Source organism: Chiloscyllium plagiosum, unplaced genomic scaffold (assembly GCF_037043375.1).
Source record: "Chiloscyllium plagiosum isolate Xiang-an unplaced genomic scaffold, Cpla_swu_hap1 HiC_scaffold_15, whole genome shotgun sequence".
Lineage (NCBI taxonomy): Eukaryota > Metazoa > Chordata > Chondrichthyes > Orectolobiformes > Hemiscylliidae > Chiloscyllium > Chiloscyllium plagiosum.
The window spans coordinates 58,516,697-58,534,454 of NW_028270153.1; the positions used below are offsets into that span (position 1 = coordinate 58,516,697).

The following is a 17,758-nucleotide window of genomic DNA, read 5'->3' on the forward strand; positions in this document are numbered from 1 at the left end:
ACAGATCATGCTTCACCGGTGCACCGCTCTCCTCCCTGCTCTCCTCTTCGCCCTACGACTAGTGCCTTCCTTCCCCGAAATATATGACAACTTCTACCGCCACGTTGTTGCCTTCAACGCGTCCGACGCCATCTGTATTCCTGCAAGGGACAAGCCCGATGTGATCGACGCGTTCTACAACGCCTGGCTGGAAGTTCTCCCGGGCGTACAGACACTCTGTTTATTCTGCACGTCGGAGCGCGACCCGCGGCCGACCTGCCTCCGGCGTGCTGAGGCGATGGACTTGGGGGGTTGCATGTTCGGGACAATGTGTGCCATGCCAGAGGACCTCTCCTGTGCCCCGGCCTTTGATGCCTTTACTGTACGGGATCTGTCTGTTTGCGGATATTACGAGCCTACTAATGCCGCGGTAGTCTCTTTGTATTTGTGCTTTCCACCCGCCCCGACCACACCACCCCCGACCATGACTCCCGAGATATTGCCGTGCCCCTCTCTGGCACCGGGGCCTGCGGGGGGACTGGTATTGTGGGATGAGGGAGAGGCCCTTTATGGCAGCGTCCGACATGAGGTCGTGCCTGTGCTGGTCAATATATTGGGCATCCGGGTACCGGACTATTGCACAGCACAGGTACGCAACCTATACGCCATGATGGGGAAGGAGGTTATAGAGAGGGCCATAGACGCCATGGGGGCAACCCACTACCGAAATGACATACATAACACGCACACACAACGACACAGACGGGACATAGTCAACGATGCTCTCACAGGACTCAACACGGGAACATCCATAGTAAACTCCCTAGACATCCAGGGCCTTAACGAAAAGGTCGAGCAACTAAAAGGGGTAATGAGAGACCTGCTACAGAGGTCTCTCACAAATCAGGCAGACCAGGTACGCCTGGGGAAATAGGGAGCATACACCCAGCTCGACGGCATTGCAGTCCTGGAGACACACGCCCACACCATTAACCGCCTTATAGACCGGGCCATGCGTATGGCCTGTGGATGGTAGCCCAGATCCGGCATAATCTTGACCAGGTCCAAAGGGGGGAGGTGCCCGACTGGATCAACAGTGCCAAACTGGCCTCACTCGCAGGGCGCTCCGGGCCGCTTGACAACCGGACTCTGAAGGATATGACCAGAGTATACCCAGTGATGCCCGACTTTGAGGTCAGTGAGGCGACAGGAGTCGGGATTGTCCTCCTGATCCCCGTGGTCACCCCAGAGACGGGGCCATTTCCCCTGTTTCACATTGAGAACATCGGAGTCATACGGGAAAACGCTTCCCTCAAATATCGATTAGCTCACCACACAGCCATATCGCAAAACGGCGCTGTGTACGGGGTGCCGCTTACAGGCTGCAAGCAGCGGGGGGGCAATTACCATCTGCCCTCACCCCTTACGAAGGACTGAAACAACGGACTGCGGGTTCAACCGGACACAGGGCTGCACCCTTGAAATCGAACCCACGGGCCCCCACTTCACTAGGGTGGGGTATGGTGGTGGGGGGGGGGGGACACGATATTGTGTCTCCACTCTTGAAACCTCATTTTGGTATAATGGACTGCAGTGCTCGATTCCCCAGCACGAGTTCTGCTTCGCCCCCAGGCGCCCAGTCACGGTTGGGCAAGCTCACATCTCAGAGGTCTGACGACGGAACCACGGGTCCATACAAACTACTGATAAATTCAGTGACACCCTCAGGAAATATCAGGAGCCTGAACAAGCCCCCATCCCACATTTGGCAGAGGTCTTACGGGAGCTTAGGACCCGGGTAGGACACTCAGTGAAATTGTATCACCAGTTGCAGTCGCATGTAAAGGACCTAGAGGAGGACACAAACACAGCTCTGCAGTCCCAGGGTGGGCACAGAGGGTGTGGGATTGGGGCCTGAACGTGAACATCCATCCCTGGATCCGAATCATCTCGCAAACCATTGTAGGCATACAGTTACTGCTGGCTCTGGCCTGGCTCCTGCTGGCGTGTCATTCATGCCGCCAGCACAAATAACGGAAGGCCAGGAAGACCATGCTCCACGCCATCGACTCCTGGCGGGCGATCAGGCACCGTGAGCTCACTAGGCTCGAGTTAATGTGACCTTCTCCCGGGACTATCCAAAGGCCCCATGACTGCAGCATGACGGCCGGCGGAATGTACCGGGCGAGGAGCCGACCTTTAAAATATCGGCATCGGGGGTGTGGACGTGTCCAACCCCTTGCCGAAAGGGGGGACTGCAAGCGGGCATCAGAGCCGCCCCGCATTTGCCACGGGACAATGCCTACATCAGGAAACGATAAGAATTCATTTTTGTGTTTTAAACAGCAGTCGCAGCTTTAAACCTACAAAAACTCAGCAGCTGCCGGTCTGCCCACGTGACTGGGAGATAGGAGACAGAGGACAGATAGAATCCACACTAGACCAACATTACCTTTGACTCATGGGCCAAAACTCCGGGATTAATTAAATATGGAAACCTAATCACATCAAGAGATTGACTGAAACACACACATACCCATCGATACAGAGCCATTCTGACACAAAGGACAGGCATCTACCAGACAGGTACGGACAGACCAATACACACCAACACCCCAAGGGAACAAGGGGGGGTGCTAGCCCCTGCCCTCACAGAGAGAGACAAGCAGATAATACCCGGACCCGTTTTACATAAACCAATTAGCACCCTATTGTGCGTGCCCTACAACTCTCCTGGGACGGCAGGAAACAGTCTATTCGCATCTACTCCAGTGATGATGGGGAACTATCATCCCATTCATCCTCAAATCCTACACATCCTGACAACTAAAAGTATATAATATGAAGCTGCACGCGGGAACGGCAGAGCAGCCGAGATTCGGACCTCGGTTGACCTCCACCGGCGTTACTGCAGTAATAAACTTTACCGATTGTTGAACCGCACTCTGGGCTCGGACTGATATCATTTCATCCGCGCTAACAGGGCCTTGGATGGAGGTGAGGGAGGAGGTGTGGGCGCAGATTTTGCAATTCCTGCGGTGGCAGAGGACGGTGCCAGGATGGGAGGGTGGGTTGTTGGGGGGGCATGGACCTGATCAGGTAGTCACAGAGGGAACGGTCTTTGCGAAAAGTAAAAAAGGGGTGGGGGGGGAAAGTTTATCTCTGGTGGTGGGGTCCGTTTGGAGGTGGCGGAAATGTTGGGTTTGATGCGGTTTATGCATAGGTTGGTAGGGTGGAAAGTGAGGGAGTTCTGTCCTTGTTACGGTTGGAGGGGTGAGATTTGAGGGCAGAGGTGCAGGATGTAGACGAGATGCATTGGAGGGCATCTTCAACCACATGGGAAGAGAAATTACGGTCTCTAAAGAAGGAGGCCATATGGTGTGTTCTGTGGTGGAACTGGTCCTCCTGGTAGCAGATACGGCAGAGGTGGAGGAATTGGGAATACGGGATGGCAGTTTTGCAGGAGGCAGGGTGGGAAGAGGTGAAATTCAGGTAGCTGTAGGAGTCGGTGGGTTTGCAAAAATGTCAGTGTCAAGTTGGTCATCATTAATGGAGATGGAGATGTCCAGGAAGGGGAGGGAGGTGTAAGAGATGGGTCTAGCCAATAATGACTACATTCTATGAATGAACATGAAGAAAGTTGTTTTTAAAAGCGAATGGTTTAATCAAAGCCAAACAGACATTTATTATAGATGCTTCCAGTTGAAAACACCTCTCTTTCTCTTTATTTAGCTGCTGGACAGGTATCAAGAACTACCTCCTTAGAGGAAAACCCTTATCCAGAAGCAGCCAATCACAGAATCTGGAAGTTGATCTCATCGCATGATGGAATCATGAGAGTTCCAAGATGCATTTCCTATGCTGGGTTTTCAATGAGTGCCTTCTCTATTTAGGATTCTTTCAGACTAACCTCTTGGTGCCTGGATGATGGAAATGTACAATCAACAACTCCCTGGTCCTACAGGAATCCAAAAATATTTCCTGTGCTGACAGTTGGTTCTTCAATCAATGCCTCCTCTGTTTGGGAATCTTGCAGATTGGCTTCTTGGTGCTTTCATTGACCTGTCCTTCTCCTTCTCCATTCCGCCCTGTTTTAGACAAAAAAAAGATCTGTGATACAATGGAAGATGGGGGAGATTGATGACAGAGCAGTCAGTCTTCAAGGGCCAAAGGAAATTGAGATGTGACAAGAAAATAAACAAAGAAACAAAAATGTGTCTGGAGCAGATGTGTTGATGGGTAAAACAGCCAAAAAAGAAAATGAAATGAAACAGAGGTAGGTGTGAAATAGACTGGAGTGTTTGTGTTCAGAAGGCTATAAAATGCCAAATTGGAAGATAAGGCACCGTTCCAACTGTTTGTTGTGTTGAGCTGGAACAGTGTAGCCAGCCAAGTTGATGTCAGCCTGAAGGTGGAGATATAAAATGACACGTCATTGAAAGCTCAGGTACATTCCTGTGAGCTGCGCTGAAGTGTTCAGCAAAATGGTCTTCCAGTTTGTGTGTTTGGTCTTCCCAATGTACAGGAGACTGCACATTGTATTGTGTGTAGTTTTACTCTGTGATGTTATTTCTTCAGCGAGCCCTTCTGGTGGAGCCAGGATAAATGCTGCAGGTAAAGTAGCCCTTTCACACTTTATTCTAAATTAAGGACTTTAATGTTAACTGTTATCTTCTTTCTTTATTTGTCTACTCATTCTAATAAGGCAATGCTGAACATTTTAAACACTTACAAATTTATACCTCAGTTATTTGGAGCTAGGTTCCTGGTGCCTGAGATGGGGCCGTGTGTGGTGACATTAGACACTTCTCACCATACTCTTGTTTTTCTGTACCTGAGTATGTGTGATCATAAAATTAAACCTAAATCTGAGTAATTCACATCTTTACGGATTAGTACACAATATTTTACTCCACTTTACATATGATTATTATCTTAGGTTTCCCAAAGCGTAGTCAAATTTCAGATTGCAGCAAATCCCACACATGGAGCTTATACATTGGAATTGAGCTGTTGGACTGAATGGCTGTGTCTGTACTTAAATACTATGATCTGTGTAACACCGAACCAGCACTGTCCTCACTTAACCCACGTGTGATTGTCGATGCAAAAATGTATATATATTGACTGTCCTAATGCTGACAATTCTCTGAAACAGAATGAACCAAATAATAACATGACAGCAATTACTTCAATTTATTTTCGTAGAGTTGAAGGCCTTGTTTGAAATGTTTGATGCTGATGGTGGCGGTGACATCAGCACCAAGGAGTTGTTTAAAGTGATGAAATTCCTGGGTCAGAATCCCATCAGAGAAGAGTTGGACACCATCATTGAGGAAGTGGATAAAGATGGTAAGAAAGCATTTCTCAATCATACTTAGCAATTTCACTTCATTCAAACATCATTTGATTCTCAAATGTTCATGGTTAACAATAGACAGATCTTATATTTGATTGTGTTCTTAACTTAGGAAGCGGCACCATTGACTTTGAAGAGTTCTTGGTCATGATGGTGAAGCAGATGAAAGAGGGGGCGAAAGAAAAGTCTGAAGAAGAGTTGGCAGAAATCTTTCATGTATTTGATACGTGAGTTTGACCTTTAACTACATTGGTGAAAATACTGTCCTTACTGAGAGAGAAGGAAATCAATTTTGAGACAGTAATTTCTCCATTGAGCAAATTGTAAAATGAAAGAACTTGGTCAAAGATCAACACAACAAACAGGAAAGCACACCCACTTAAAATTAAATGTAGAAGAGGGGGCTGGCTTGATCAGTTGTCTGTTTAGGTGGTTTGCACTGTACAGTAACAATGACAGTGTGGGTTTAATTCCTACACCAGCTGGGGTTACCACGAAGGACTCTCCTTCTCAACACTCAACTTAGGCATGGTTACCACCAGCCACCTCCCTCTAATGAGTAAGCAGCCCTATGATCTGGTGAGAGTATGGTGATTTCACCTTTAAATTAATATAACAAAGCCATTTTCACAATATGGTACAAAACACTGCAGGAGCTGGTAATCTGAAACACGATGGTTCAGTGGTTAGCACTGCTGCCTCACAGTACCAGAGACCTGGGTTCAATTCCTACCTCATGTGACTCTCTGTGTGGAGTTTGCACATTCTGTGTGTGGGTTTCCTCCCACAATCCAAAAAAATGTGCAGGTTAGGTGAATTGGCCATGCTAAATTGCCTGTAGTGTTAGGTGAAGGGGTAAATGTGGGTTGGTGTGGACCTGTTGGGCGGAAGGGCCTCTTTCCACACTGTAAGAAATCTAAATTATTTGAAACTCTTAGGAGGTTTAGCACCATCTGTAGAGAGGGAAAAACAGAGTTTGTGTTTTGAGTCCAATGTAAATTATTCAGAACCGAAGTGGGGGAGAAATTTAGAAACATTTCTAGCAGATCGAGAAACTGCCAAACACATGTTGAACCTTAGTTCATCCACATTGCATGCCACATGCAGTACCTTCATCATTTTATAAAAAAGATATAAAGGCATGAGAGATGATGCTTCAAGGATTTACAGTGCTGATACCAGAAATTCTTGTGTACACACTTCAGGAAAGGATTTGGGTGGCACGGTAGCTCAGTGATTAGCACTGCCGCCTCATAGTACTAGGGACCTGGGTTTGACCCCAGCCTTGGGCGACTGTCTGTGTGGAATTTTCACATTCTCCCTGTGTCTGTGTGGGTTTCCTCCGAGTGCACCGGTTTCCTCCCACAATCCAAAGATGTGCAGGTTAGGTGAAGTGGTCATGCTGAATTGCCCAATATCCAGGGATGTGTAGGTTAATTGCATTAGTCGGGGGTAAAACATGGATAATAAGGTAGGAGTCTGAGTGGGTTACTTTTCAGAGGGTCGATATGATCTTGTTGGACCGAAGCTCCTGTTTCTACATCGTAGGAATTCTATGATGAACGGTTGAGTCTGTTTTCACTTCACTAAAGAAGACTAAGGTGTGATCCAAAGAGGTCAATAAAATGAATAAATGTTTTGATAGCTTGGGCTGACAGCATATTTTCACTTGGAGAGATGATGGCATCGAGGAAATATCACTGGAGTAGATAGCCAGTGGCTCACACTAACATTCCAGACACAAAGGTTCAAATCTGTCATCTTAGCTGGTAAAATAGAAAACTCAGTTAATAAATCTGGAACATCAGACTAATGTCAGTAATGACTGTAACAACTGTCGTGACTGTTATGAAAATCTATGTGGTTCACTAGTGTGGTTCATCTGGCTGGCTAAAATGTAATTCCAGAACAATGGAAATGTGTGTCTGATTCTTAACTGCACTCTGCAATGACTGAATAAGCAACTCTGTTCAAGAGCAATTGGGCATGAGCAACATTGCTGTCCTTATCAGCAACACCCATGTACATGTAAAAAACGATGGAGAACATAGCTAGAGGCTATAGGTAAAATTGCGAGTGCCCTGGCTGATGAAATGAATCATTGCTTCCATGAGTGAGGTCCTGGAAGACTGGAGGGTAGTGAATGTTGTGCCCTTGTTCAAAAATGGCTGCTAAGAAAAGCCTGGGACCTGTAGACCAGTAAACTTAACATCTGTGTTAGGTAAGTTACTTGAGAAGCTTCTGAGAGGTAAGATATACATGTATTTGGAAAGACAAGGTTTGGTAGGAATAGTCAGCATGGCTTTGCGTGTGGGAGATCATGCATCACAGATTTGTTAGAATTCTTTGATGAAGTGACCAGGAAGGTTGATGAGGGCAGGACAGTAGACATAGTTTACATGCATTTCAGGAAGGCCTTTGACAAGGTTCGACATGGTAGGCTGCTCTGGATGGTTATATTGTGTGGAATCCAGGGAGAGATGGCAAACTGGATACACAATTGTCTTGATGGTAGGAAGCAGAGGGTAATAGTGGAAAGATACTTGTCGGACTGGAGGCATGTGACAAGAGGTATATCTCTGGGGTCAGTGCAGAGCCCATTGTGGTTTGTTATCTGTAACGATGATTTGGACGAGAATGTAAAAAGTGTGATTAGTAAGTTTGCAGATGACAGAAAAATAGGCAGTGTCGTGGACAGTGAGGAAGGTTATCAGGAATTGCAGCAGCACCTTGATCAGCTGGGGAACTGGGTTGAGAAATGGCAAATGGAGTTTAATAAAGATAACTGAGAGGTCTGGCATTTTGTAGGAGTTTCATGGTGAGTGGTAGGTCCTTTAAGGAGCACAGTGGAACAGAGGAACCTTGGAGTTCAGGTTCACTGTTCTCTGAAAGTGGAGTCACAGTTAAACAGGGCAATGATTATAGAACTTGGGAAGTTATGCTGCAGTTATACAGGATGTTGGTGAGGCTGCACTTGGAGTATTGTGTTCAGTTTTGGTCACCTTGCTATAGGAAGTATGTTATTAAATCGGAAAGAGCGCAGAAGAATCTTAAAAGATGTTGCCAGGGCTCAAGGGTCTGAGTTATCGGGAGCGGCCGGACAAGCTAGTTGGACTTTTGTCTTTAGAAAATAGGAGACTGAGGAGGAGGATCGAAGTATATAAAATCATAAAAGGCATGGATAGGGTAATGCACTCAGTCTTTTTTCCAGGGTTGGGGAATCGAGGACTAGAGGGCAGAAGTTTAAGGTGAGAGGGGAAAGAATGAAAGAGAAATCTGAAGGGCAATTTTTTGACACAGAGTATGGTTCACATCAGGAATCAGCTGCCAGTGGAAGTGATTGAGGCAGGCACATTATCAACAACATATATAAATCAGTTTAACAAATACATGGATAGGAAAGGTTTCGAAGGTTATGGGTCAAGTGCAGAGAAATTGGGTTAGCGTGGATAGACCTTTTGGTCAGCATGAACCAGTTTGGGCTGATGCGTAGGACTCTATGACTCTATGAGAAGATGTTCAGAAAAGCATTCATGAACAAAAATGTGGAACATCAGAGAGTGTGGTTGAAGATTATAATTGCAATTAAAGGGAAACGAGATATGACTGAAAGGAATAGGAGATTACAATGACAGATTTTTATTTTAAATTGCTTTCAGAGGAGAGGACACACTGTGCAATTCAGGTCATGAATAATCTGAGAATTGTGTGGCAAGTGTAGCATACTTGGATGGAACGATAACTTTGGAGGTAGCGTTTGATGAGACTTTTATACAGAATTTCTACAGTGTGGAAACAGGCCCTTTGGCCCAACAAGTTCACATAGATCCCTGAAGACAATAGACAATAGGTGCAGGAGTAGGCCATTCTGCCCTTTGAGCGAGCACTACCATCCATTATGATCATGGCTGATCATCCACAATCAGTATCCTGTTTCTGCCTTATCCCCATAAACCTTGATTCCACTGTCTCTAAGAGCTCTATCCATCTCTTTCTTGAAAGTCTCCAGACACTTGGCCTCCACTACCTTCTGGGGCAGAGCATTCCATAAATCTACCACTCTCTGGATGAAGAAGTTTCTCCTCAACTCTGTTCTAAATGGCCTACCCCTTATTTTTAAACTGTGTCCTCTGGCTCTGGACTAACCCATCAGTGGAAACATGCTTCCTGCCTGCAAAATGTCCAATCCATTAATAATTTTATTGTCTCAATCAGATACCCTCTCAATCTTCTAAACTCAAGTGTATATAAGCCCAGTCGCTCCAATCTTTCAACATATGATAGACCCGCCCTTCCAGGAATTGCCTTCTTGAACCTACACTGCACTCCCTCAATAGCCAGAATGTCCTTCCTCAAAATTGGACACCAACACTGCACACAATACTCGAGGATGCAGTTTCACCAGGGCCCAACACAGTTGCAGAAGGACTTCTTTGCTCCTAGAGTGCATTACCCTATCCATGCTTTGCTCTTGTTATGAAAGCTAGCATGCCATTAGTTTTCTTCACTGCCTGCTGTACCTGCAGACTTGCTTTCATTGACTGATGCACAAGAACACCTAGATCTCGTTATACTTCCCCTTTACCTAACTTGACTCCATTTAGACAGTAATCTGCTTTCCTGTCCTTGCCACTACAATGGATAACCACACATTTATCCACATTAAACTACATCTGCCATGCAACCATCCACTCATCTAGCCTGTCCAAGTCAGCCCATATTCTCATAACAACTTCCTCACATTTAACCCTGCCACCCAGCTTTGTTTCATCAGCAAATTTGCTAATATTACTTTTAATGCCTTCATCTATATCATTGATGTACATTGTAAACAGCAGCAGGCCCAGCACTGCACCTTGTGGTACCCGCCTGCCATTCTGAAAGAGACCCGTTTATCACTACTCTTTGCTTCCTGTCAGTCAGTCAATTTTCAATCTGAGTCAGTACCTTGCCCCCAATATCATGTGCCCTAAAACGAACCTACTCAGATCCATTCCCCTACTACTCTAGGTTTACATCTTTGAGGAGAAAGTGAGGTTTGCAGATGCTGGAGATCAGAGCTGAAAATGTGTTGCTGGAAAAGCGCAGCAGGTCAGACAGCATCCAGGGAACAGGAGAATCGACTTTTCGGGCAAAAGCCCTTCTTCAGGAATGAGGAAAGTTTGTCCAGCAGGCTAAGATAAAAGGTAGGGAGGAGGGACTTGGGGGAGGGGTGTCGGAAATGCGATAGGTGGAAAGAGGTCAAGGTGAGAGTGATAGGTCAGACTGGGGTGGGGGCGGAGAGGTCAGGAAGAAGATTGCAAGTTAGGAAGGCGGTGCTGAGTTCGATGGATTTGACTGAGACAAGGTGGGGGGGAGGGGAAATGAGGAAACTGGTGAAATCCGAGTTCATCCCTTGTGGTTGGAGGGTTCCTAGGCGGAAGATGAGGCGCTCTTCCTCCAACCGTCGTGTTGTTGTGGTCTGGTGATGGAGGAGTCCAAAGACCTGCATATCCTTGGTGGAGTGGGAGGGGGAGTTGAAGTGTTGAGCCACAGGGTGGTTGGGTTGGTTGGTCCGGGTGTCCCAGAGGTGTTCTCTGAAACGCTCCGCAATAGGCGGCCTGTCTCCCCAATATAGAGGAGGCCACATCGGGTGCAGAGGACGCAATAGATGGTGTGTGTGGAGGTGCAGGTGAATCTGTGGCGGATATGGAAGTTTCCTTTGGGGCCTTGGAGGGAGGTGAGGGGGGAGGTGTGAACGCAAGTCTTGCACCTCCTGCGGTTACAGGGGAAGGTGCCGGGAGTGGAGGTTGGGTTGGTGGGGGGTGTGGACCTGACGAGGGAGTCACGGAGAGAGTGGTCTTTACGGAATGCTGATAGGGGAGGGGAGGGAAATATATCCTTGGTGGTGGGGTCAGTTTGGAGGTGGCGGAAATGACGGCGGATGATACGCTGTACATGGAGATTGGTGGGGTGGTAGGTGAGGACCAGTGGGGTTCTGTCCTGGTGGCGGTTGGAGGGGCGGGGCTCAAGGGCGGAGGAGCGGGAAGTGGAAGAGATGCGGTGGAGGGCATCGTCGACCACGTCGGGGGGGAAAATTGCGGTCCTTGAAGAAGGAGGCCATCTGGGTTGTACGTTTTTGGAACTGGTCCTCCTGGGAGTAGATGCGGCGGAGACGAAGGAATTGGGAGAATGGGATGGCGTTTTTACAGGGGGCAGGGTGGGAGGAGATGTAGTCCAGGTAGCTGTGGGAGTCGGTCAGTTTGTAGTAGATGTTGATTCGGTCGCCTGAGATAGAAATAGAAAGGTCGAGGAAGGGGAGGGAGGAATCTGAGACTGTCCAGGTGAATTAGAGGTCATGGTGGTAGGTGTTGGTGACGTGGATGAACTGTTCAACCTCCTCGTGGGAGCACGAGGCGGCGCCGACACAGTCATCGATGTAGCGGAGGAAAAGGTGGGGGGTGGCGCCAGTGTAGTTGCGGAAGATGGACTGTTCCACATATCCTACGAAGAGGCAGGCATAGCTGGGGCCCATGCGGTTGCCCGTGGCTACTCCTTTCGTTTGGAGGAAGTGGGAGGATTGGAAAGAGAAGTTGTTCAGGATGAGGACCAGTTCAGTCAGTCGAAGGAGGGTGTCAGTGGAAAGGTACTGGTTGGTACGGCGGGAAAGGAAGAAGCGGAGGGCTTTGAGTCCTTCGTGCTGCGGGATGGAGGTGTACAGGGACTGGATGTCCATGGTGAAGATAAGGCGTTGGGGACCGGGGAAGCGAAAATCATGGAGGAGGTGGAGGGCATGGGTGGGGAGTTCTTGGACTAAGGGGGACAGGACCGTGTCGAGGTATGCGAAGATAAGTTCGGTGGGGCAGGAGCAGGCGGAGACAATGAGTTGGCCGGGGCAGTCAGGTTAATGGATTTTGGGCAAGAGGTAGAAGCGGGCGATGCGGGGTTGTGGGACTATGAGGTTGGAGGCAGTGGATGGGAGATCCCCCGAGGTGATGAGGTTATGGATGGTCTGGGAGATGATGGTTTGGTGGGGGTGGTGGGGTCATGGTCAAGGGGGCAGTAGGAGGAGGTATCTGCAAGCTGGCGTTTGGCCTCAGCGGTGTAAAGGTCGGTCCCAAACTACTACCGCGCCTTCCTTGTCTGCTGGTTTGATAGTGAGGTTGGGGTTGCAACGGAGGGAGTGGAGGGCTGCGCGTTCCGAGGGTGAGAGGTTGAAGTGGGTGAGAGGGGTGGGGGAGTTCAGGTGGCGGTTAATATCGCGGTGGCAGTTGGCTATGAAGAAGTCGAGGGCAGGTAGGAGGCCAGCACGGGGTGTCCAGGTGGATGGGGTGTGTTGGAGGCGTGAGAAGGGGTCGTCAGAGGGTGGGCGAGAGTCTTGGTTGAAGAAGTAGGCGCGGAGGCAAAGGCGGCGGAAGAATTGTTCGATGTCACGCTGTGTTTTGAACTCATTAATCCGAGAGCGTAGGAGAATGAAGGTGAGGCCTCTGCTGAGGACTGATCTTTCATCCTCAGAGAGGGGTAGGTCTGGAGGGATGGTGAAAACACAGCAGGGCTGGGAGCTAGGGCATGGTGTGGGACTGGAGCTGGGTGTGGGGGCGGGGTTAGGTGTGGGGGCGGGGATGGAGATCGGCGTGGGGGCGGGGTCGGGCATGGTGACGGAGATCGTCGTCGGGGCGGGGTTAGGCGTGGTGACGGAACTTGGCAGGGGCGTGGGGTTAGGCGTGGAGATCGGCGTGGGGGCGGAGACACATGCGTCGTTGTGGATGTGTAGGTTAGTAACGTCACTGGGGGCGGAAGTGGCTGCGGCGACCACAGAGACAGAGTTATTCCCCATAGCCGCGGAGGTCGCGAATCTGTCGGCGATTGTCTTCATGGCGATCGTGGAGGCGGTTGTCTGGGCAGCGATCGCGGAGGCTGCGAGGTCGGTGGGGGCGGAAGTGACGTCATTGTCCGCGGCGGCGGCAGCGGCTATTGCCGTGGGCGATGTAGCGGGCGCGTGTGTAATGGCGCCGGACTGATTTCGGAGGCCGATGGAAGATTCTGGAACAGTTGAGGAATCCGGAGTGTGGGGATAAGTACATGAAAGTTTTTCGGACTTCCTGTCTTTAATTTCCGATATGGCTAGGAAGAAATGTTTGTTTAGTTTATGGATCCTTCTTTGGATGAAGAACAGTAGAGGTCCTTTGCAGGTCTGTGAGAGTGTTGTCCTGAGCTGGGGTAGGTCGAGTTGCAGGGAATGTAGGTAGCGGCGCATGGCTGCAAGCGTGGAGTGGAGGATCCGGAGGGAGGTCTGTTGCTGGAGGCTTCGGATTTGTTGTAGGTACTGGTTGTCCTGGTTGGGTCCAAGTTTGTTGGTCGGAACGTAGTCCGGAGTCCGTGCGGGATCAGTCGGTTCCGTAGGCAGGTGCTGAGGAAGGAGATATGGCTGTGGTAGCGAGTCTGTTTGAGAATGTGGCTGAAGAGCTTCTGTGCAGAGGAGATGACCTGGGGGATGCAGTGAGAGAGGGACTCACTGAAATCTTTGTAGAGGGAGGAAGAGAGCTTCTTCAAGGAAGGCATCCTTGTAAGAGGATTCGCAGTAGGTTGAAATCTTTGAGGAGAAAGTGAGGTTTGCAGATGCTGGAGATCAGAGCTGAAAATGTGTTGCTGGAAAAGCGCAGCAGGTCAGGCAGCATCCAGGGAACAGGAGAATCGACATTTCGGGTATAAGCCCTTCTTCAGGAATGAGGAAAATTTGTCCAGCAGGCTAAGATAAAAGGTAGGGAGGAGGGACTTGGGGGAGGGGTGTCGGAAACGCGATAGGTGGAAAGAGGTCAAGGTGAGGGTGATAAGTCAGACTGGGGTGGGGGCGGAGAGGTCAGGAAGAAGATTGCAAGTTAGGAAGGCGGTGCTGAGTTCGATGGATTTGACTGAGACAAGGTGGGGGGAGGGGAAATGAGGAAACTGGTGAAATCCGAGTTCATCCCTTGTGGTTGGAGGGTTCCTAGGCGGAAAATGAGGCGCTCTTCCTCCAACCGTCGTGTTGTTGTGGTCTGGCGATGGAGGAGTCCAAAGACCTGCATATCCTTGGTGGAGTGGGAGTGGGAGGGGGAGTTGAAGTGTTCAGCCACAAGGTGGTTGGGTTGGTTGACTGAGACAAGGTGGGGGGAGGGGAAATGAGGAAACTGGTGAAATCCGAGTCTATCCCTTGCGGTTGGAGGGTTCCTATTCATCCCTTGTGGTTGGAGGGTTCCTATTCATCCCTTGCGGTTGGAGGGTTCCTAAGGTTTACCCCAGACAAATGCACCTAACCTACACATACCTGAGCACTATGGGAAATTTAGCACAGCCAATGCACCCTAACCTGCACATCTTTGGACTGTGGGAAGAAACTGGAGCACCTGGAGAAAACCCATGTAGTGACAGAGAGAATGTGAAAACTCTACATAGACAGTTGCCCGAGGTTGGAAGTAAACCCCGTTCCCTGGAGTTGTGAGGCAGCAGTGCTAACCACTGAGCCACTGTGCTGCCCCATGCTCTTTCCTGAGATGTTCATGCATTATATTCAGATCTGTTGTACACAACTGATTAAAATGGATTAGATAAATGTAAATCTATTAGATTATATCATGTAAATTATCAAGAAAGTGAAATTAAATGGATCTGATCTTTTCTCATTTAGTGTCAAGAGTGTGGTGCTGGGAAAGCACAGCAGGTTAGGCAGCATCCGAGGAGCAGCAGAATTGACATTTTGGGCATAAGCTTTTCATCAGGAATGTGGCTTGTGGGCCTGGGGCTGAGTGATAAATGGGAGGGGATGGGGTTGGAGGAAGTTAGTTGAGAAAGCGGTAGGTGGATGAAGGTGAGGGAGAAGGTGATAGGTCAGAGGGAAGAGTAATGGACGGGTACGGAGGGTGGTGCCGATTTGGAGGCTTGAGACTGGGATAATATGGGGGGAGGGAAAATGAGGAAGTTGTTGAAATCCATATTTATCCCATGTGGTTGCAGGATCCAAAGGTGGAATATGAGGTGTTCCTCCTCCAGGCATAGGGTGATAACGGTCTAACGGTGGAAGAGGCCCAGAACCTGCATGTCCTTGACAGTGTGAGGGGGCTGTTCAGCCATGGGGCGGTGGGCTTGGTGGGTGCGGGTGTCCCAGAGATGTTCTCTGAAATGATCCGCAAGAAGGCGTCCTGTCTCCCCGATGTAGAGGAGACCACATCGGGTTCAACAGATGCAGTAGATGATATTGGTAGACATACAGGTACATTTCTGATAGATGTGGAAGGATCCTTTGGGGCCGAGGACAGAGATGAGGGGAGTGGTGTGGGTGCAGTTTTTGCACTTCCTGCAGTGGCAGGGAAAGGTGCCAGGAGTGGGGTGTGGGCTGGTGGGGATGTGGACCTGATGAGGGGGTTGTGGAGGGAATGGTCTCTCCAGACTGCGGATGGGGTGGAGAGGGAAATAAATCTTTGGTGGTGGGTTCCATTTGAAGGTGGCTGATGTGGTGGAGGATGATGCGTTGTATGCGGAGGTTGGTGGGGTGGAAGGTGATGACCGGGGGGTTCTGTCCTTGTTGCATTGGGAGTGGTGGGGTTCAAGGTCAGTGGTGTGTGAAGTGGAGGGGATGCACTGGAGGGCATGGTCAACCACATCGTCTCCGGCGACCCACAGGCATCTATTACAAACCCATCGACTCCCACAGCTACCTGGATTACACCTCCTCCTGCCCTACCTCCTGTAAAAACTCCCTCCCTTATTCCAAATTCCTCACCTTCACCTCCGCCTCCACCGCGACTGTTCCCAGGATGACCAATTCCACCTCAGAAAGTCCCAGATGAAAATGTGACCTCTCACCTTTTCCGTCACCTTCATCCACCTATTGCTTTCTCAGCTACCTTCCCCCCATCCCCACCCTCCTCCCATTTATCTCTCAGCCACTGGCCCACAAGCCTCATTCCTCATGAAGAGCTTATGCCCGAAATGTCGATTCTCCTGCTTCTCAGATGCTGCCTGACCTGCTGCGCTTTTCCAGCACCACACTCTCGACTCTGATCTCCAGCATCTACAGTCCTCACTTTCTTCTTTTCTCATTTAGCACCTTCTGTTTTGGTGAGGCAGGTAACATTGTTGGATTGGAGACATTCATATTTTTCTTCCTGATTCTAGGAATGCTGATAGTTTTGTTGATCGTGCCGAGCTGCTCGGAATCATCAAGGCTATTGGCAACTCTATTACAGATGAGGAAGTTGGTCAACTCATGAAGGAGTGGGACAAGAATGATGATGGCAAACTTGACTTGGATGGTATGTACAAATAATAAACTGAGTGAAATTTATTGGTGATGTTATATTGGTTAGTACTGAGTATTTAAAATATGCATTTTTTCAATTAAATATTTTCTTCCCTTTACAGAATTCGTGAAGGTGTTGGAGAATGTCCAGTGAATGACTGATATTCCTCAGCAACTCATTACTCTCTCATTTCTAAAAGCAACATTTTGCATCTGTCCTATACAAAATCAATTGCTCCTATTGTCTTCAGGGTTGGCCCTGCTTCCAAGATCGCCAAACATAAAAGATTCAACAATTTAATGAATTATGTGTTGTTGCTCTTCTGTAGCCAACTGATCAAGCATCTGAAATATACAAAATGGTTGCAAGAGGGGAGCTACATGAGAAGCATTAAAATTTATAACTGCTACAGTTCTCTCTTAGTACGAAGCACTTAATGATTTCACTACGAGTGTAGAATACAGCACAATTTATTCAAAATACTTTCCAAATAAAAGTAATGACATCTTTTTCAGCCAGTTGCTGGTGCATTTCATTTGATGAATGATATGGATTCTCTGGATTTTTATTATCAATTTTAGCAGATAAAAATGTTCAATTACATCATTCAAAAGAAGTTGATATCCTGGTACCAAAACCATTTATGGCACACCTTTCATGACCACAGGCTAGTTCAATAGGTGGAACAACCTGTGAAGTATTTTCAAGTGTTGTCAGTGTTTCATGAAGGAAACACAGTCACCTACCTGCACGCAGAAAACTTCATATAACTAGATCACCTGTTCTTGTGATGCCATGAGGATTGGATATTGAGTTTGTTATGAACCAGACCGGACCCCATCAAAATATTTTAAGAAGGTAACCTAAAGCCAAACCTTTTCTTATTTTAAGGGCAAGTACGAAGTGCTGTGTTCCCGATACGATGTAACTGGTCGAACTACTTGACATTTGGGAAAATGCAATTTTAAACACTATAGTTAAAAATACAAACAAAAGAGCGAGGAACTTGGAATAAATTAACTTTCTCATTGAGATTTTGTTTTACAATAAGATCAAGTTTTGTTGTACATGTTTAATTGTTCCTTTAAATATTTCCCACTTTTTAATTACCATAATACCTTTTCATCTACTTGTCAATCAAGTTTAGCCAGTTCTTGCCCCATAA

The 17,758-nt window shown here is 48.2% G+C and overlaps 1 protein-coding gene across 1 annotated transcript; it reads left to right on the plus strand.

The window, feature by feature from the left end:
- The first annotated feature begins 4,452 nt into the window (after positions 1-4,452).
- On the plus strand, positions 4,453-17,107 carry LOC122548186 (troponin C, skeletal muscle-like). Its single transcript, XM_087994617.1, has 5 exons — positions 4,453-4,593; positions 5,188-5,331; positions 5,451-5,565; positions 16,469-16,605; positions 16,715-17,107. The coding sequence occupies exons 1-5, from the start codon at positions 4,464-4,466 to the stop codon at positions 16,744-16,746; spliced, it is 558 nt and encodes a 185-aa protein (XP_087850743.1). The 5' UTR covers positions 4,453-4,463; the 3' UTR covers positions 16,747-17,107.
- The last annotated feature ends 651 nt before the right edge of the window (positions 17,108-17,758 follow it).